This window comes from Pezoporus wallicus, unplaced genomic scaffold (assembly GCF_028554395.1).
Source record: "Pezoporus wallicus isolate ANWC-B61680 ecotype Strahan unplaced genomic scaffold, APGP_CSIRO_Pwel_v1 contig_749, whole genome shotgun sequence".
Lineage (NCBI taxonomy): Eukaryota > Metazoa > Chordata > Aves > Psittaciformes > Psittacidae > Pezoporus > Pezoporus wallicus.
In genome coordinates this window covers 3,788,473-3,808,144 of record NW_026641327.1, presented here as the reverse complement: position 1 = coordinate 3,808,144, position 19,672 = coordinate 3,788,473, and the positions used below count along the sequence as shown (strand labels likewise).

The 19,672-nt window shown below is 40.8% G+C and overlaps 2 protein-coding genes across 3 annotated transcripts; one reads left to right on the top strand and one right to left on the bottom strand.

Moving 5' to 3' along the window:
* Positions 1-910: 910 nt before the first annotated feature.
* Positions 911-16,762, bottom strand: SDHA (succinate dehydrogenase complex flavoprotein subunit A). The gene is made up of 15 exons (XM_057423061.1): positions 16,692-16,762; positions 13,400-13,486; positions 12,947-13,108; positions 11,289-11,432; positions 10,971-11,135; positions 9,555-9,703; positions 8,364-8,488; positions 6,949-7,117; positions 6,177-6,372; positions 5,241-5,412; positions 4,423-4,541; positions 3,809-3,920; positions 2,550-2,680; positions 1,931-2,044; positions 911-1,219 (listed from the first exon to the last, which is right to left on the bottom strand). The coding sequence occupies exons 1-15, from the start codon at positions 16,743-16,745 to the stop codon at positions 1,133-1,135; spliced, it is 1,986 nt and encodes a 661-aa protein (XP_057279044.1). The 5' UTR covers positions 16,746-16,762; the 3' UTR covers positions 911-1,132.
* A 121-nt stretch (positions 16,763-16,883) lies between these two features.
* CCDC127 (coiled-coil domain containing 127) lies at positions 16,884-19,447 on the top strand. 2 transcript variants are annotated; one of them, XM_057423079.1, is made up of 3 exons: positions 16,884-17,100; positions 17,439-17,567; positions 18,354-19,447. In XM_057423079.1, the coding sequence occupies exons 1-3, from the start codon at positions 16,884-16,886 to the stop codon at positions 19,025-19,027; spliced, it is 1,020 nt and encodes a 339-aa protein (XP_057279062.1). In that variant the 3' UTR covers positions 19,028-19,447. The 2 variants fall into 2 exon arrangements, with proteins under 2 accessions (XP_057279062.1, XP_057279063.1); XM_057423080.1 differs by having other exon boundaries at positions 16,929-17,054.
* The last annotated feature ends 225 nt before the right edge of the window (positions 19,448-19,672 follow it).

Below are 19,672 nucleotides of genomic sequence, written 5' to 3'. Positions count from 1 at the left end.
TTATTACGGTATGCATGAAATGTTATTTCCTCTCTCCTTCACAAACAGTCAAGCCTTTTTCTATAAAAAGTAAGTCAAGATATAGTCTCCTTTTCCCTTCCTCTCCACACAAAAGTAATGCTTTGGTACGCTACACTTCTCCCAGGCCAGTCTCAACACCATGGCACAAGATGCAAAATCACTACAGGGGTGAAACATAGTATATTTTTTCCAACCACCCGCAGAAACATTCCAACATTAACTTTTTTCTCAAAACCAACTAACATTCAACAGTCAAAATTACAGAATGCTTCATTCAACTGAGCCTGCATAGTTACAATTCAGTCCTCCAAGAACAGGGAGCTGTTCACAGAAACGCTGCTAGCAACTGCACTATTGCCACCTTACAAGTTACATCTTGGCATTAAAACATATTGAAGTTCACAGCTGGCAAATTTTAATAAGCTGCAAAATTGCCCCTTGATTCGAGACAAAATATAGTCTAGGAAATACATACACAGGACATGATAAAAATAGCTTCAGAAATTCTAAAGATAATATCTGATCTCTACCAAGATTAAATTCTGTTCATGGTATATTTGGGAGGAAGCAACTGGTGTAGAAGTATCTTGTATTCTTCAACAGCACAACAGTATGGCACTTTTTACAATTTTAGCTTTGGAAAAAAAACAAAGTTGCAATTACTACTGCATTGTTTTCTTTCATGTTACTTGCATCAGCAATTATGATGCTTGGCTTTAAGTCCCCATTCATAAAATTCAGCATCTCAATCTTGTCCAAAACTACTGCATTTCTTGTTCTTAAAATATGGAAAAATAACTATACATCCAAAATAAAAGTATGGTAATTATATACATAACATTCGAACAAATACAAATATAAGACTTTATCACTTTATTTAGACACATCATGTGTTTTTCCTGTCAGTTTTAATAGATGGGTGAAAGAACATAAGCTGTCCTGTATTCCGTTTTCATAACTGTACAGTAAGCCACAGGAGAATACAAGCTGGAGAGAAGTTTAGTCAGCATTTTCCATTAATTGACAGTGGCAATACTATTTTGATTTGCTTGTGCTATGCTTACATACACTAACCCCCTCTAGAAGAGGGCTGACAGTTAAATTTAAGTTACTAGTATGAACGAATAGCAGGGGGGACAGTTGAGCAGTCTTGTTCATTCAGAGTTCTGTCGATCACAGGTCTGTATTTCAAGGTCACCTGAAGTAAAAGAGAACAAAGAACTTTAAGACAAAGCTTTTTTATTTAAACAAGATAGTCTAGCTAATAAGAATGACTAACACAGATAAATGAATTACTTCGTTGATGTTAAAAGCCTATTTCTCCATTATTCTCCTCCTTCCATAAAAAATGAACAGTTAGTAACCTACAAGTAACACTTAAATTCCACTGAGTTACTACTGACTGAATGCCTTAAAAAGCAAAGCCTGACCAAAAACTGGTATGAGGACTACTACTTTTAAAAAGCCTTTTGGACAAAAGTGAAGCTTTGGCTAAGATTACTAGTTCTTTAAGCTAGAAAAGTCTTGGATATAGAAAACCCAAATGGATCAGTTAGGGGACAGAACTGTGTGACACTTTCTGTTCTCAGCAGCTATTCAGGAAGCGAGGTGCTCTCACTTGTCACCATAGTAGATTCAAGGAAGCTGGAACTGGGGGAGAGCAAACAAAGAGGATCCAGAGGACAGGTTAAAAAAAACAAACAAAAAACAAAATAAAACCTCCCAAAACAAACCAAACAAAGTAAACCACTCAAGATTTTTTTATAGGGCCAGATTTTTCAGCTGCATCTTTGAAATACCATGAAAACTCTCAGATGCCTACTGTTAAACACCAACAGTACCAAGAGGTGTCTGAGAGCAGCTGTTTGTTGACAGTGAGAAAGACCCTCAAGCATCACGCTCTACCTACCTTCCCAGATGGGATATCCACATATGAAAGGGTGTGTTTTCTCCAGTGCTCTTCAAATGGCTTTCGCTGCTGGCCTTGGAGTGGTTTAGAGTAGTCAAACTCATCTACACGTAACTAAGGAGAAAGTTAGGTTAGTATAGACCAGAAGTTACATCTGCAAATCACTTCACAACCACATGATTAGTTTCCAATTACAACTGTAACACAATGTGTCCCCTAATAGCCAGCAAGCTTTATTTTAGCACTGCTCATGGCAGATTTTAAATACGAAAGCTTAACCAGGGCTTTAAGGTAAAGTTTCTTGCACAAGACAAAATAATAGTCCTGTTTATGCATTCATGACCTTATTATTACTATAGTCCTAGTTCAGATCTAATAATGCAGATGCACATATGGCACAACTCTCCTCTCAGGATTGTTACCCAGTGTTGCATGTATTGGTCATTTTATATTTATATATAACAAATAACAGATAAAACAGAGCATATGGGACCCCAAACAAATACTACACTAATCCCAACTCAAGACTCTGAGGACTGCACTTCAAAGAAATTACAACTTTTAAATAATCCATCCAAGGACACGTAACAAGGAAAATTGTCACAGAAAATATTTATACCTTATAGTCTTCTCTGGCATGAGCACCCCGAGACTCTTTGCGAGCCTCAGCTCCATAAATGGTTTGTAGAGCACAAAGCATCAGGTTTTGCAGTTCAAGGGTCTCCACCAAGTCAGTGTTCCACACAATACCTAGTAAAATATTAAAAGGCTATGGAAGATGTTCTACTCTTCAATTTACTTCTGTCCTATTGCTGATACTTAGAATTATACCAGCCAATGCTCTACCTACTGCAGTCACAGTACTCTGCAATATGGAATTATTCACTATTGCCTGCAAGGCTCAGTAACAATTCCTATACTCTAACAAATAATAATGAATCTTGGAAAAGTTCAGTTCTACCAGGTATCCCTGTTGCATGTGTGTTACTGAGACAAAATTACATCATAGATTCTTGCCTGCTTTGTATCATCCCTACAACTCAGTCCCCATACCTCATTTCAGATCACAAGATCTGGCTAAATGGTAGCTCTCTAAGTAGATCCCTAACAGATCCAGACAACAGGGCTTTCCCTTTCTTCCCACCCTTGGGGGGGGGGGGGGGAACCCCAAACAGCCCTGCTAGTTATACAAAGTTCTTAATTTAAGTACCTTCAAGGTGGACCCAAGTTCATTTACGTGAATCTATCTTCATTTTGATCCCTACATTTTAAGCTACTGTAACACTTTTATCAATGCTTGGTGAGGGCTGTCCCAGAAAGCCAGTTTTACTTTCACTGTTAGGACACACATCCAACAGCAGTAATTGGAGAGACATACACAAAAGGACAAAAGGTACATCATCAGTTTTACTTAATTAAGTTCTCCTAAGACACACTGCAGGACATAGCAGTATCTGTATGCAGCACTATCTACTCAGCTGAAAAATTAAAACTTGAGTGTTCAACCTATGAATAGTCTTGCTACCTTTTTGCAACTCCCTGGCTTTTTTAGAAGATACTAATAAAGTTCATCTTAGTAATCGAACAACTTCAAATCATGTTCCGAGAGAACAGCATTTAGTACCTTATACAGTTAAATCCAAGTTCAGGCTCTGCTTCTTTTTAAATGTATACAACCAGAAAGTGACCAGTAACATCAAGTACTTTATTAATCACTACATTTAAACAAGCAGGGCTCTAACAACATAGTTTTAAAGATTCAAAATGGTCAAAACCTTTAACAAAAGTTTCAAGAAAAGGTTTTCAGAAGAGGAAAATAATAATTTCTAAAAAACACACCAAACACCACACTTTTCCTATAGTACTCTATCAGATTACCTCTGTCAAATGTCTTTAGATGAGCCAGATCACCATAAATTTGGCTAACTTTTTCACAGCCTTCTTTGAGCACAGAACCAGTTCGAAACACAGCAGCATGGTTTTGCATTGTCTGCAAGACAGTAAAGCAAAATCAGTTTGATGTACTGCATGTGCATAATATCCCAAATAGCTTCATGAGTTCCAACAGCGCTTGATACGGAGCTGTTATGACTTCAAACATATCTGCAGCCTGAATAAAAAACATTCTTCTGTTCATCCCAAACAGAAGAAACCCTACTGTATTTGAGCAGTCCGGTCTAGTGGGATGTGTTCCTGCCCATGACAGGGCGGCTGGAACTAGATGATCTTTAAAGTCCCTTACAACCCAAACCTATGACTCAATGATTCTATGATTCCCTTATACAGCAGGTAAACTACCCAAGAGAAATAACCATGAAGAGAAGAAGAAACTAACAAAACTGATACAGCCTTTGCTGCACACAGACAGTTTACTCACACTGCTTTTTACTTCCAGAAACTGTATTTTACTTCCTAGTGTATTTTGCAATGTGACCACACCCCACTGACTGCAGCTTCTCACACGTTATAGTCAAGAGCTTAACCAGGCTTACCTTCTGCATGTTAAGTCGCACTTCTGAAGTCCTTATGGTTCCATTCGCAAATCTTAATTTGTCAAGGTTAGCAACCGATTCTTCACCAGCATTTGGTTTAATAGAGGGAATTGTCTCTCCTAATAAGAAAGATTCAATTATCAGCTCAGGCTTGGTTTTGGTTTCTATCAGTTTCGTAGACTAGCAGCTACTAAAAGTCAGATTTAACTAAAACACAATCTGTTTTCTTCCTCTGAGGTACAGGTTAATTATAACTTTCCTGAACTCCCACCAATATTATCCATACACTTAAAAATAGAGTTCTCAGTAGAGTATACAAATCACGTTTTTTTTCCTGTGACAGTTAGTGGGAAATGTATGGGTTTGGCTAAATTCTGCTGTTAATTCCTTAAAGGCAGCACGTGATGCAAATTCTCCTAAACTATGGAATAAGCTTGTGGCTCCTTACTATCTTCTCCTATACTCTCCTTGTCTCTTCACTATTAAGAAAGTTTTCTTAACATCCAAGATGCAGTGCAGGATGTAGAGAAGTCAGTCTTCATATTTAATATTCTCTTTTGCTAATTTGTGAAAAATCTCAACTGTTTTCACAACAGCACTGACCCAATTCTAGTTTTAAAAATATCATCTCACAAAGCGAATGTAAACTTCAAACATTCACATGGCAAAGAACATGCCTATAAAAAGCATAAACATGATTTCTGCCTTTTCTAACAAATAATAGTCTATATCTAGCATTCTGAATTAGGTAGTAACCACTCTTTGTGGACAAGAAATTAAATCATAAAGGCAAATGTCTCTAAAACTGTGAGACTTACCAGGCTTGCAAGTGTTTGCAATAGTAAGGGCACAAGCACGACCAAAGACCACCAAATCCAGAAGCGAGTTTGCTCCGAGTCGATTTGCACCATGGACAGATGCAGAGGCTGCTTCTCCACAAGCATATAAACCAGGTACCACTTTATCCTCACCATTCACATGTGTAATAACCTATCATTTCAGACAATTAGCACTCATTTCTTAAACAGTTTATAACAGTGCAAACCTGCAAAGGTCATGTACATCTAAGGATGAAACACAGCGATCAAGTTTTTGCCAACTCTAAAACCATAAATATTCTGGTTCTAAAGGGTAAATAGCAATGCTATGTAAATACAGGTTATCACTAAACCCGAGGTTTCTTTAATTATTCTTATGAAAAGTATGTGGTTCTGTTTCATTACAATTCTGCATCAAGACAGAAAAACACAGGAAGAAATTCTGATCAGACGTTTCTAAGGCAAAATTTTACACTGAAAATTAACAAGTACAATACACTGAAATAGAAAAATTCAGCTGACACCATCACACTGATTTTTAATGAGTATAAGTTAGAGGAACCTGCTTTAGCATGGAGATTACATGAGGTATAGAGAATTAATATACACTGACTTACACTATAGATTATAACAGAGCCTTAGTTTGATCTTTGTTCAACTATATTATCTTCAACTTGACAAACAGAATTGTTGTCAGACATGACAGTAACTTCATTTTAGATGTTTCTTGGTATTCCCATCTCCAGATGGACTGGAACGTGGTTTTTAAGTTATTTACAACAACAGACCAGATTGTGTACAAGTACTGACGTTATTATTGTAGTAGTAGTAGTATTCATCCTTACACATATGAAAAATATCTTTAATGCTTTTCTATTTGGAAAATAATTTCCTATTATTACAGTAAAAAGAAATACTGAGCGATATTTTACTTACTTGTCCTTTGTAGTTTGTAGGAATACCTCCCATATTATAATGGACAGTAGGCAGAACAGGAATAGGCTCTTTAGTGACATCAACTCCAGCAAATATCATAGCCGTTTCTGAAATTCCTGGGAGACGGGTTGCTAGCTGCTGTGGTGGTAAGTGGTGCAACTGCAGGTATACATGGTCTTTTTCAGGCCCACAACCCCTATTAAAAAAAGTAAACACTGGAATATGTAACAGGAATTCTGCAAACACCAGTAATATTTCTAATCCAATTTGTTTCATTTGTGGGGAAAATAATTTTCAAATGTTATCTGACAAAAATTAGTATCTAGCATATTTGAAAAATACTATTGACCATGGCAATATTTAAGCATATTTTTCATCTCCCAGCTTTTTGCTTACATAATTTACAGTATTTAAGACGTTAAACCACTGTATCTCTGCAGAAATATGTAAAATTTGAAGATAATTAGTGAAGAGAACAGAGCACCAAATTATTTCCATTGTTTGCAGTAAGAGCATATACATTAAACTTGCTGAACAATTGCGTCTAGATGCACCAAATTGAAGCAGGAGACTCCTGATGTCTTCTGTTCCCTTTCAGTATCTTCAGGAAGTCATAAGCAAAATTTCTGCCCTGCATGCAGAGTTCAGCTGTCAGTTATTAAAGCTCACTTGCGTGAAACATCAGGCGTTTATCAAATGAAGTATTGTACTCTATACAGTCTAGTATGATTAAGTATTTCTTCTGCACCTTCATTAAGGGTATTTAACTAACCTTCCTTCACGGATTTCTATGGTCATGGATCGAGATACTACATCCCTGGAAGCCAGGTCCTTCGCAACAGGTGCGTATCTCTCCATGAATCTTTCACCTTGACTGTTAATTAGAATACCTCCCTCTCCACGACATCCTTCTGTTATAAGGCAGCCAGCCCCATAGATACCTGTCAAAAAAAAAAAAAAAGCCCAAAACCAAACCATCAAATGAGATATTCTCTAGGGAGCTGCACAGTCAGGATGACTAGGACTGAATAAACAATATCTTCTTAAAACAAAGCAAGTCACAGGGGTAGATTTTATTCCACCCTAATCATACCACTAGGAACTGTCCCCCCAAGGACTGCTCAAAAACATGTATTGTTACTCCTTTCAAATACTTTTCCAAAAGCTGGTCAAGTTGATTTAGAACACCAACACTATCCAAAATATTAGAACTACAGAGATCTGCACCCATCAATATGCAAGGAGAATTTTACAAAGATTTTGTAGACCTTCAGCAATTAGTTTGTTAAAGATTAAGTAAAGTTGATTATCTCAAGACCAGTTTGCTCATCTTTGTTCCCTCTTCCCCTGTGCTAAGGCAATAGGGGATGGCTTCAAATAGTGTGGAATGTCAAAGCTTACTCAGTGTTAGCCTTCAGCACTTGTCATCATAGAAAACAAAAATGCTAACCAACTCGTACATTTGATTATTACATTAAAAGCTACAGAATTATCACACAGGCAATGAAGCTTCAACTGGAAAAAAAATTATCCAAGTCAAATGAACAGTGTACTGCTATAACATTGCAAAATAAATGAACAATTAAATTCACCACTTATCACAAGTTAAAACTAAGCATTTAATTAGCCACAAAAAAATATTTTTGTTTGTGACCACTGTTGTCCACAGTTTAGTGATCCTGCAATATAAAAATCAGAGTCCAAAATATATACCTTTACTTCTACTATCCCACTTCCACAAAAGATTTAGTATGTAATTCCATAATACTTGCATCTATCCTATTGCTCCTGTATCTACTATCAAACCCTTTAATATTTTAAAGGCAAAAGGAAACGTAAGTTTTAAAGGTGAAGTGGTTTCAGCCTGGAGTAAAATAAATTTGATAATAAAAATAAATAATATAATTTGGAATAAAATATAAATTGGAATAAAAAACCTTTTTGTTTTGTAAAGACAGCACCTCCAAATATTTAACACTGATCTTTAAATTAGAACAGATGAAACCCTTATGACATTCTAAGTCTTACTTAGATTTCTATTCAACAGCAGTTGCAGAGAAGTGTGAACGGCTGTCACAAACAACTAATGAACAGCTATGGAAAAGTGCAAACTGACTTGAGCACATTTTAAAACAACAACAAAAAAATGTTAATGTCAAAATCAATGTATTATTTTGTATTTTGTACCTGTAGGGTGAAACTGTACAAATTCTAAGTCCTGGCAAGGAAGACCAGCTCGTGTGACCATAGCAGTGCCATCACCCGTACTAGTATGAGCAGACGTGCAGCTGAAGTAAGTGCGGCCATACCCACTACAGAACACAAAAGTTTAAAGAATTAGCAAGGAGAAGAAATCTCTAGAACATACTGCTCAGCTATGCTGTTTGTACAATAACAGAAACAGAGCAGAGGGTTAATAAGCAAGATGCATAAATGTTGCCACATACTAAGTTCAAACAAAAGAAAGAAAGAAAAAAAACTGGTATTGCCCTGTTATGCTTGTAACTGCTGGTGACAGAAGGTCCAAGAAAAAGAATAACAATTCCAAAGCAGAACAGCTAGGTTAGTATCAGAACCCTTTTTGCAGATAAAGGTTGTGTCAGGAAATTCTCTCAATCCACTACCATTAGATTTCATTCGAACTATTACCAGCAGTTCTACCAAAACCAACATATAGCAGTAGTTTATATCCTCAGTATGGCCCTGATTTTACGTTCTTAGATTTCAAAACTCAGTTGTCTAAAATTACGTGTTAAACATTAAATCTTATACCTAAACCAAATAGGTTAGTTTCCAACATTACTGAGAACTGCCACTACTCACAATTTCAGGGCAAACTCTCACAAAAAGTATCTATCTATGTATTCAATATACCTCAAAGAACACAAGTATGAAAACAGCCCTGTCTTTAACAAAGCCGAATTATGTAGGCAAACAAACAGTCTCTCTTTGATAGGTATGCTTATAAATATTTTGCACACTGAAACAGATAGGAGACAGCCATAAGGAGCAAAAGACTAAGGCATATAGTCTTCTAATAAACATATGGCATGTTTTAAAAATTTAAGGCCATTTGGGTCATACACATGCCTTACACATTCCAACTTTATGTCATTGTTCTAGAATTCAAGGTCAGACCTGGTACTAAATTTATACTTGGTCATAAAATCAGTATGTGTCTCCTTTCAGAGGGTATGACAGAATTCAGTTATATTGCTTTTGATCAAGGCAGGAGGGGGAGGGAAGATGAACATAAAAATTACGTTTTTCAAGTCAACATGTCATCTCCACACTTCGTATTCAAATACATGTGAAAACACACACACTTTCAACTAGCAGCACTCTGAAGTTTGTCATCCGTCACAGACTTTACATTACCCTGTGGCAATGACAGTGTTCTTCGCTCTAAAACGATGGATAGTGCCATCTTCTATGCAAAGGGCAATAACACCACGACATTCTCCGTTTTCCATAAGTAGGTCCAAGGCAAAATATTCAACAAAGTAGCTTGTGTCGTATCTTAGAGACTGAAGGAAAATGAAAAAAGGAACTTTAAGAAAAACCCAGAAACCAAAGTAAACTCTTTTCAAAACTGTCAATGCCTGTGGGCTATATCAGGATACAAACTACTCCAAACAACTATCAGGAAAACCGGTTTCTTTGCAAATCCTTATAAAACTTTGCCAATGAATCCAACCTAGCTTAAAGGAATATAAGTAGTTACCAAACCATTTAATCCAAGAAGTCATAGCTAGTCAGCAACACTCATTATTTCCCTGTACCTCTGGCAACACTTTAGTCAGCTGCATTGCTTAATACGTGTACCAGCATGTTTTTTTTACTTAAACCTCTCACAGAGAAGTGGAATACATCTCCTGGAGCCTAGTATACCAGAAGAAGCAGCAGGCATCAAGTCAAACATTCTTTCATACCCTCAAGGATCAACACTGAGCAGCTGTGTTGCAGCAACATTTATAGTGTGGACGTGAAGGAGAGCAATTAGCTAGCTGCTAAGTAAATTAAAAAACATTAGCTAGTAGGTACTTAATTTCAGGTTTCAAGTAGTTTACTACCATTTTAAAATAACCAACTATTTCTTCAGTTACAGTTTACAGAACTGAGGGAATAGATGCTGGAACAGCAGTCACTTACTTGCCAGAGAGCAAGCTCAGAAATGCACAGTACACCTTCATGCATTTACACCTGTTATCTCCCCTTGTTCCCTGTTTGAAGATGAGCTGAAAGAAAATGCTGCCTTGTACTTCTTTTCATAGTTCCCCAATGCTGCTGTGTCAGGTTTTTTGTAAAAATTTTTGGTGGAATGTTTACATGAATTCTCCTTGGGTGTGGTTAACAGATCCAAAAGTATTAAAAGTGAAGAACTACTACAGACCACAAAGCTAAGACAGTGTACACTAATCAACACCTGTTGTGTTCACAAGAGCAATTACGTATCTTTCAATTTAATCTATTTCTGTACACTCCTGACACAAAACAAGCATCACCTCAGCTACATCCTTCCACATTCACTGAGGAAGGAAGGAAAACCAGAATAGTTATCAGTCATTTCCCTGGAATCCTCATTCATATGTGAACAGCTACACATTTGGTTTGGGCTTTGTTTGGGGTGGGTTTTTTTTTCCTCTTGGCTGGGTTTTTTGTTGTTTTGTTGGGGTTTTGGGGGGGAGAGAGGGAGGTGTGTTTGGTTCTCCCAAACTCTAGGGGAAAACAGGAAGACAAAAAAATGAAATAAAACTGCAAATAAAAAAGCAAGTTTACTTCACAGCTGCTTACCCTGCCATAGAGAGTATGTAACAGTGAGTGTCCTGTCCTGTCTGCCACACAGCAGCATCTGTGCGCCTGTCCTCCTTTTCCAAACTGAAGACTTTGTCCACCAAACGCACGCTGATATATTTTTCCTTCTTCAGTTCTGCTGAATGGCATCCCATAGTTTTCCAGCTGTTGAACCCAAATACAAGCATCAGAAACTCTTGTGCATAACAAGGCAAAAAGTTATTTTATTATGTTCCTAGGAAGCAGATCTCCTTGGAAGCTAGTCTGTGTTATAAACACTTACAAATATAAATACTGACAAAATTCAACAAGTCTCACCTCTATCACCGCAGCTGGAGCTTGCTCAGTCATGTAGTGTATGGCATCCTGGTCACCCAGCCAATCAGACCCTTTCACTGTGTCATAGAAATGCCACCTCCAGTTATCATCTTCCATGTTTCCTAGGGCAGCATTGATCCCTCCCTGAAAATGAAAATCCATTTCCCTGGAATTATATCACTGAAGTTGTTTTAGTAGGTTTCCCTCATTTCTGTTAAAAATCATGCACCATTTTAGCCTTCTATGAGCAAGTAACTAGGTGGATGGATGATGGTAGAGTGGTAGATGTGGTTTTTCTTGATTTCAGTAAGGTTTTCTTGATACTGTCTCCCACAGCATCCTCATAGATAAGCTAAGGAAGTGTGGGCTTGATGATCAGGTAGTGAGGTAGATCAAGAACCGGTTGGAAGGAAGAAGGCAGAGAGTTGTGGTTAATGGGGCAGAATCTAGCTGGAGGTCTGTGACTAGTGGAGTCCCTCAGGGGTCAGCGCTGGGACCAGTGCTGTTTAATATTTTCATCAACGACCTGGATGAGGGAACTGAATGTACCCTCAGCAAGTTTGCTGATGATACTAAACTGGGAGGAGTGGCTGACACACCAGAGGGCTGTGTTGCCATTCAGCAAGACCTGGACAGGCTGGAGAGGAACTTGATGAAATTCAACAAGGGCAAGTATAGTCTTGCATCTGGGGAAGAACAACCCCATGTACCAGTACAGGTTGGGGGTTGACCTGCTGGACAGTAGTGAAGAAGGCCAATGGCATCCTAGGGTGCATTAGAAAGGGTGTGGTTAGTAGGTCAAGAGAGGTTCTCCTCCCCCTCTACTCTGCCTTGGTGAGGCTGTATCTGGAATATTGTGTCCAGTTCTGGGCCCCTCAGTTCAAGAAGGACAGGGAATTGCTTGAAAGAGTCCAGCGCAGAGCTACAAAGATGATTAAGGGAATGGAACATCTCTCTTATGAGGAGAGGCTGAGGGAGCTGGGACTCTTTAGCTTGGAGGAGACTGAGGGGTGACCTCATCAATGTTTAAAAATATGTAAAGGGTGAGTGTCAGGATGATGGAGCTAGGTTTTCTTCAGTGATGTCCAGTGATGGGACAAGGGCAATGGGTGTAAACTGAATCATAGGAGGTTCCATGTGAACATCAGGAAAAACTTCTTTACTGTGAGAGTGACAGATCACTGGAACAGATTGCCCAGGGGGGTTGTGGAGTCTCCTACACTGGAGATATTCAAGGCCTGCCTGGACAAGTTCCTGTGTGATGTACTCTAGGTTACCCTGCTCTTGCAGGAGGGTTGGACTAGATGATCTTTTGAGGTCCCTTCCAACCCTTAGGATTCTGCGATTCTGTGATTTATGCCCCTGTGTACAAGAAATACAGTAAAATCATATTTAATGTGGCTGCGAGAGACATCTGCAGTTCACAGTGGCTCTTATTTTGTTCTGCTTTGTTTAACACAGGAAATTGCAAAGTTACATTGAATGCAGTGAAAAAGCACTGAACAGAATCTAAACAGATATCACCCTTCAAAATTGTTTCAACTAAACATGCGATATCCATAAGAGGAAACGTAGCCTTGAAACGTGATGTTGATGTACCTATCCAAAGCAGCTTTCTGACAGCAGGGATTTTTTAAATGTTCTATCTCATTTCTCACCTGTGCGGCAACAGTATGAGATCTGGTGGGAAATAGCTTTGTAATACATGCTGTATTAAACCCAGCTTCTGACAAACCAAACGCAGCTCGCAGACCTGCTCCTCCTGCACCCACAACAACTGCATCGAATTCATGGTCTACTACAGGGTATTGTGTAGAAATCTGGGAAAACAAATCAGTTTGTTATGATCACAAAGATTTCAAGCTAGGTCAAACTTAAGTTTTATGGGGATTCAAGCAGTATAGGTTTAATGTTCTCAAAAGACCCCTGCAGCAAGTGTTATGTACCCTCCTGGGTGGAAACGATCATTAAAAAGAGATAACCATTTCAAAATTCAGTCTCATTACGTACTTGAGCGCAACACAAAACACCAATACCCATTTGTTTAATGTCGCTCAAGCATTGTGTATTATCCAATCTGTTACTTAAGATATCAGGAAGTACAAACATACCGAATCAGAAACCTTTGTAGAAGCATTCTTCTTTCCATAGGCTGTGAAGTGTAAATTGCGGGCAAGAGTCTGGCATGCCGCTGGCCACTATGGACAGAAATCAAGACAACTGTTATGGAACACATTTCACATTAAATGTTTCCACAAGGAAGGCTGCCAGCATTCTCAGCTGCCCTACTTTTATAACAAACCTTTACTTACCACTGATACCACATACACAAAAACATTGTATCAACATATTTGAGAGCTACATGCAATGAAGTTTTGGCTTTCCTATATTTTCCGGGGGAAAAAAAAATAAATAAATAAAAGGGAAAAAAAGGTTTTGACTTGATGAGAGAACAGCATGTTTCAGGCTGTTATTTTACTTTATTAATACTAGACAGTCTCTCAGACCTATCTGAGGCTGCACTGACAGAAAAATATGCTTACAATTAATGCTGTAGTATTCTTGCAGGTTTTTCATTCAGTAAAGATGGAAGATGTCCTTATGAGAACCACAGCAATTAATGGGAAATACCTCTCATGTCAAGCAATCCTGAGAATTTGAATTATTTCAGGTGGGCAAGAATAACGAAGATAAAAACAGATGGTAGGGAAAGCTGTTCCAGCTCATTATTGCTGCAAAAGTCAGAGATATTTCTCTTCTTTTCATTCTCTATTAAATGACCAAATTAACCACTTATTAATACCTAAGTGAAGCACAGAGTTTCCCCTTCTGTAATGTTATTCCCTCTCCCCTGGCACGTTCAAAATCAAAACAAAAAAAAACAGCATCCAAACCTACCCAATACCCAGGCTTTGCTTTGACAGGTTAAAATAATCACAGTTTTAGTCTTCATCATATAAAACTCCAATGCCTTGGAACCTGGTATCCCTTCTTTACACCATTCAGAAGAATACACCTAACTCAGCACGTACAATCGATGAGAATGGCAACACAGAACATAACAGTGACCTCTGCACTTCCCTATTTGAAATACATCCTAAAATGCACTGGGACTGATTTTTGCCATTTCCAGCAACTGTTACAGCCATGGTTCAACCACCCTGTAACATGCTAACAAGCAGGCCTTCCCTCTGTGTCACTGCCAAAAGTCCACCTCTTCCCCCACCCCTGACATGAACTACAATACACTTTCCTCAACCTACTTTTATCATCTCATACTAGTTTGCTCAAATTATCTTCTTGCATAACAGTGAATCTAATGGGTCATCGCACAAACACGTTTCTGGTTTTTACAGCCATCTTTTAAGAAAGACCGGTCTTAACTCCTACCTGGAAGGAGTTCTACTAGTGCCCTCCTCCAGGCAGCTACTCTCCTCCTTCCACCCTACTATTTTATCACACTCTGGGTATTTACCATCTTCATTAATATTTCACATACAGAATCAGATCAACTAGTTCACCCAATGAAATCCAAGTATCAGATGTAGTTTACCTACACAACAGATTACCCAAGAATCACAGCTCAACCTGAAAGGGGGTGTCCTCTCTAGCAAAACTGCTTGCACAGGCCTGAGTGCAACTGAAGTTCGACTGCAGAACTGTAACTGACATGGCAGGCTACAAGGCACACTTTAAATGCAGCAGCCATACATTCTCCAGCATGTATTACTACTGCTCGTTTCCAAAATCTTGTTCCAGCAACAGTACAGCTTTTTTTACTGCAATAAATGATTCGCCATAAGTAAGCAACAGTACATTCAGTTATTGCATCAAACAAATGAAAGAAAAACTATACTGTAGGTAAAGCCAGCACACAACAGGTTTGTACATACTTTGTATTGCTTAAATAAACTACAAATGACCAAGAGGAAAAAAACACCAAAAAAATCCCAATCCCAAAACCTGTAAACTGTTCTTATGCCCTAAAACTGCAAAAGAAATTGACTAGTTTTTCTTCCCCTTAAACAGCCTTCTACAGCCTCCAGTTAGAATCCTGCCACAAAGACTTGCAACTGATTTCCTTTCAGAAAACTTTTATTTTCTAAGTTGCTACAAACAGTTATCAAATATATTTTGCATCAGAGAACACTGGAAACATATTACAACCCCCCAAACCACACAACTGTTTAGCTTTCTTTTCACAAAACTGCTATTTTTTTTCACAAGCTGCTATTCCCATCCATATACTTTTTTGTTAAAACTACACATAAGAATTTCTGCTGCCACTAAGTGTTGTCCTGAATAAGCCTGAATAAAAGTCCATAGAGCAGAAAAAAAAAAGTTATACTAAATTTGAAAGAACACTGGTCGTCGCACTGATCCTGAACTGTTATGCTAGCAGGAACACCATGGCCCTTAGCAATTAAAAGTCCTATCAGGGCCAGTTCACTGCCCTCCCAAACATGTCACTTCTAAGCCCTTCTCCCTGTCAGCTGGTTGCCTTTTCTGCACTTGCTTTACAAGAGAGGGGCACCTACAGCTTCATTTACATGCTCCTTTTCCCACACACTTAACTTCTGTAATCCCAAACACACCATGGACAAGCACGATGAGAACAGTGGAAAGAAACTGAAAACTCCCGCTTCACCACGGAGAAAACCAAGTCTTCACTGCTTGCAGATCAGCTACAACAAAACAGTTACGACACTGAAGAAGCACTTCTGCAAACACACGCTGAACAGATTTAAGCAACACGCAGACACGCACCAGCTTCCCGAAAGCGCCAGCACTGAGCTTCCTACCCAGGCACTGGCGCTGGAAGGCGCCGCCAACTGCCAAGCTCTCCCAGGGCCTTTTCCCGGCGCGCCCCGTACCCGCTGCCAGCCCACTGACGGCCTAAGGCTACGCGTTTGCTTCCCACTCCAGGAGAAGCGGCCTGGCCACAACCGCAGTCAGTTAATCCCTTGAGCCGACCACAAGGACAGCCCCGCTCCGGAAACAGAGCCGGAGGAACTGAGTCTACCGAGGGAGCAGTCGGCTCCGCAGGGCTCTCTGGCTGCCCCGTTGCTGCAGCCAAGCCTGGCTCACCGCCCCAGGGCGGGTGCTGGCAGCCAAGGTCACGGCGGAGACAACGGGTTACGGGCTGCCACCGGCCTCCGCGCACCTCAGCACGGGGGAGGGCGGGGCAGGCCGGAGCCAGGCGCGCTCCCCCACCACGGCTAAGGAGACAGGCAGGAGTCTCACGGAGTCCTGAGGCCCAGACGGCCCGGCCCCCTCCGGAAGGGGCTTCTCCGCGCCAGCTTCGCTGTCTGGCCCCTTCCCCGCCACCAGAACGCCGGCGGAGGGGAAATCAGCCCAACGCAGGGCAGAGCGGACCGGGCCGGGTCAAAAACAAGCACTCACCGGTCTCATCCAACGCCTCGCCAAACCCCGCGAAGCCGCTACCGCCGCCGCCATCTCACACGGACCCGGGGGAAGGAGCAAACACGCATGCGCGAAAGCGCCGCTAGCGACTCAACTACCCGCAAGGCTCAGCGAGAGAGACCAATTATGCTGAGAGGGGGGGAGTCGCGGGCTGAGCGTGTGCGTGTTTGCATGCGGGATTTCCCACCAAATCTCCCCCTCGTCCCACCACCTGAGCTGCCTGGGATGGGGCCAGGCCACCGAAAGCGTTTAGGGATAGGGCGAACCTGTTTGCTGTCCCCGTCGGATACCCCCCTCTTTGTCTCGGCTAATGGGCCGGCCCAGTGGGGGCCGCGTCCGCTGGTAAGTGACAGCACCCGCACTCCGCCGCGGCCCGTGCTCCGGGCTGGTAAGTGTCCGTCGGGCTGTGGGACAGCGCCATGGGGCCGCGCTCCCGTCCGGGCTGCCTGGGGACCTCCGGGGTGGTAACACCAGCAGTCAAGAGTCCTGCCGGCGTGGAAGGGGTGGGCGGTAACAGCGGCAGTGCCGAGGCCCTCGGGGCCGAGCGCGGGCGGACAGGCGCGGGGTGGGCCGCGCAGGGGGGGCTCTGGTCGGAAATCACGTCCGTGTGAAGTACCCAATTGCCGCCGTTCGAGGGTTTCGGGCAGAAAGCAGTACGGTTGGGTGCGGGGCTATCGTGGTGTTCTGCGTGCCGCTGAGGCCGTGCTTCTCCCCTGTGCTTCGCAGGTGCTTCCATGAATAATTTAAATGACCCTCCCAACTGGAACATCCTGCCAAATCGACGGGATCCCGGGGATGAAGGCAGCAGATGGAACTACGCCCTGCTGGTCCCCATGCTGGGCTTGGCCGCTTTCCGTAAGTAGTGCCCGGGCCTCTCCAACTTGCCCGCTGGCCAAAGGGAAGCCTCTGAAGTAGTGCAGTGGTACCCCGTCTAGGGATTTCCTCTGGCCTGCTCTTTTTTAGTGCTCTGAACAGTAAGCACAGCTTATAGCATAAGTAACAGCTATTTCTCGCAGATGGAATTGAGTCTGTATTTAATAAGCTCCCATTTATAAAGCCGTCTCAGAAGAGTGGACATACAATGTTCTAGAGAGGCCAAAAGTAACAACTCAGGGAGCTGCTGATGTATAATTTATGTACTGGACTTGGAAGGTTCTCAGTGCATTTACTATATTGGAAACCTCCAGTCCGATTTCCTGTAACTATTTTCCCTCTTTAATCCAAGAAGTGCATGTGTTAACAATAAAAGACTTGGCAGATTTTTTTTTTTTTTTTTACTTCATAGCATCATAGAATCACAGAATGGTTTGGGTTGGAAAGTACCTTAAGATCATCCAGTTCCAACCACCCTGCCATAGGCAGGGATGCCTCAAACTAGACCATGTTGCCCAAGGCTGTGCCCAACCTGGCTCTGTCCATCTTCAAAGGAAACTTGATCATTTCAAGTGACTTAAAGTGAAATATGGATCCACAGAAAAACATTTTGTGGGATGTGTGAATAGAAGTGAATATTACTGGGGAAGGCAGGAAAGAAAGTTCTTTACCACTTCATAGCTTCTTTCTTCACATAGTTAATTAATCATACCCATCAATGTTATATGTGTTATTCTTATGTCCGAAGTCTCAATTTATATATGATAGGTTGGATCTGGACCAGAGAATGTCAAAAAGAAATAGAAAGAGAAAGAAAAGAATACTATAAAAAACATTCATCTTTACAAAAAGATCTGGAAGGCAAATACCGGGATATAATCACAGAAAACCGTCGCACAGTTGCTCATTTGGAGCTGGAGCTTGAAAAGGAACGCAACAGAACCCTGAGTTACCGGGAAGCCCTCGTGTCCCAGAGTCGCAAACTAGTAGAAGAAAGAAGGATCCTAGAACAGGAGCAGGAGAAGTTAGAGCGAGAGAAACAAGTCCTTTTGCACTCAGGAGCAGAAGGTAGCTTGTACCAAAGTTGTCTGGCAAAGGAAGAAGACTGGCAAAAGAGAGCCAATAATTTACTAAAGGAATTTGAAGAGGGGCTTAAAGAAAGACAGGACATCTACTGCAGTCTTGTGGTACCCAGAGGCCAGAGACTAGAAATAGAGAAAAATCTGCTAGTTAAAGCAGCAACTGATCCTGTTGCTATGGCTCTACATATGGAAAGTGGCTTAAAAGATATTTTCAAACATGATAACTACTGTGGCAATATGCTGAACCGAAATAAAAGTCAAAATGGAAAACTTATGTGGCTGTATCTGAGATACTGGGAGCTAGCTATTGAGCTACAGAAGTTCAAGAGAGCAGAAAAGGCCATGTTAGGAAAACGATAAGCAGGGGAAGTAACGAGATTTCATGTGATCCACTGTGCATAGTAGGGACAATCACAGTTGTAGTCTGAAGCTGTTAAGTTCTCCTACTGTGTTTCCGTTCCTCCTCCTCGTTGCACTTGCATATGCATGGGACTTTTGCAGAGGTTGCTGCCTTTCCTTTCACTGTCTAACAACAGATGCTCCAGTTAGCTATGCATGCTCTTAAACTCTGTGAGTGTGTTTGTTTTGCAGACTGCAGCATAGTAGAGATAATGCCAGCTTCCACAGGAATCAGAAGCAGCAGAACAGGACTCGGTTTAGAGTGATTTACCTGGTTGATGGTCATACTCCATCAACAGAGAAGTGTGATTTTTCTCCCCCAAGTGAGATAGCACATTGTGCTCCTTTTCACTGATATTTTACATGGTGTCTCAACACTATCTTTTTTTTTTTTTTTTTTAAGCAAGACTGATTTTGAGGCATACATTTGGAAAACATGTTTGAGCAAGCTTCTTGCCACATAAATCCTGCATGCATGTACATACATTTATGTAAATATATATTTGTGAATGTGTGTGCATATAAGTGTATGCATTAGTATTTTGAGGGAGGGGAGTAATATCATATTTCAAATTAATCAGTCTTGCATTGTCTTCCAGCTTAATA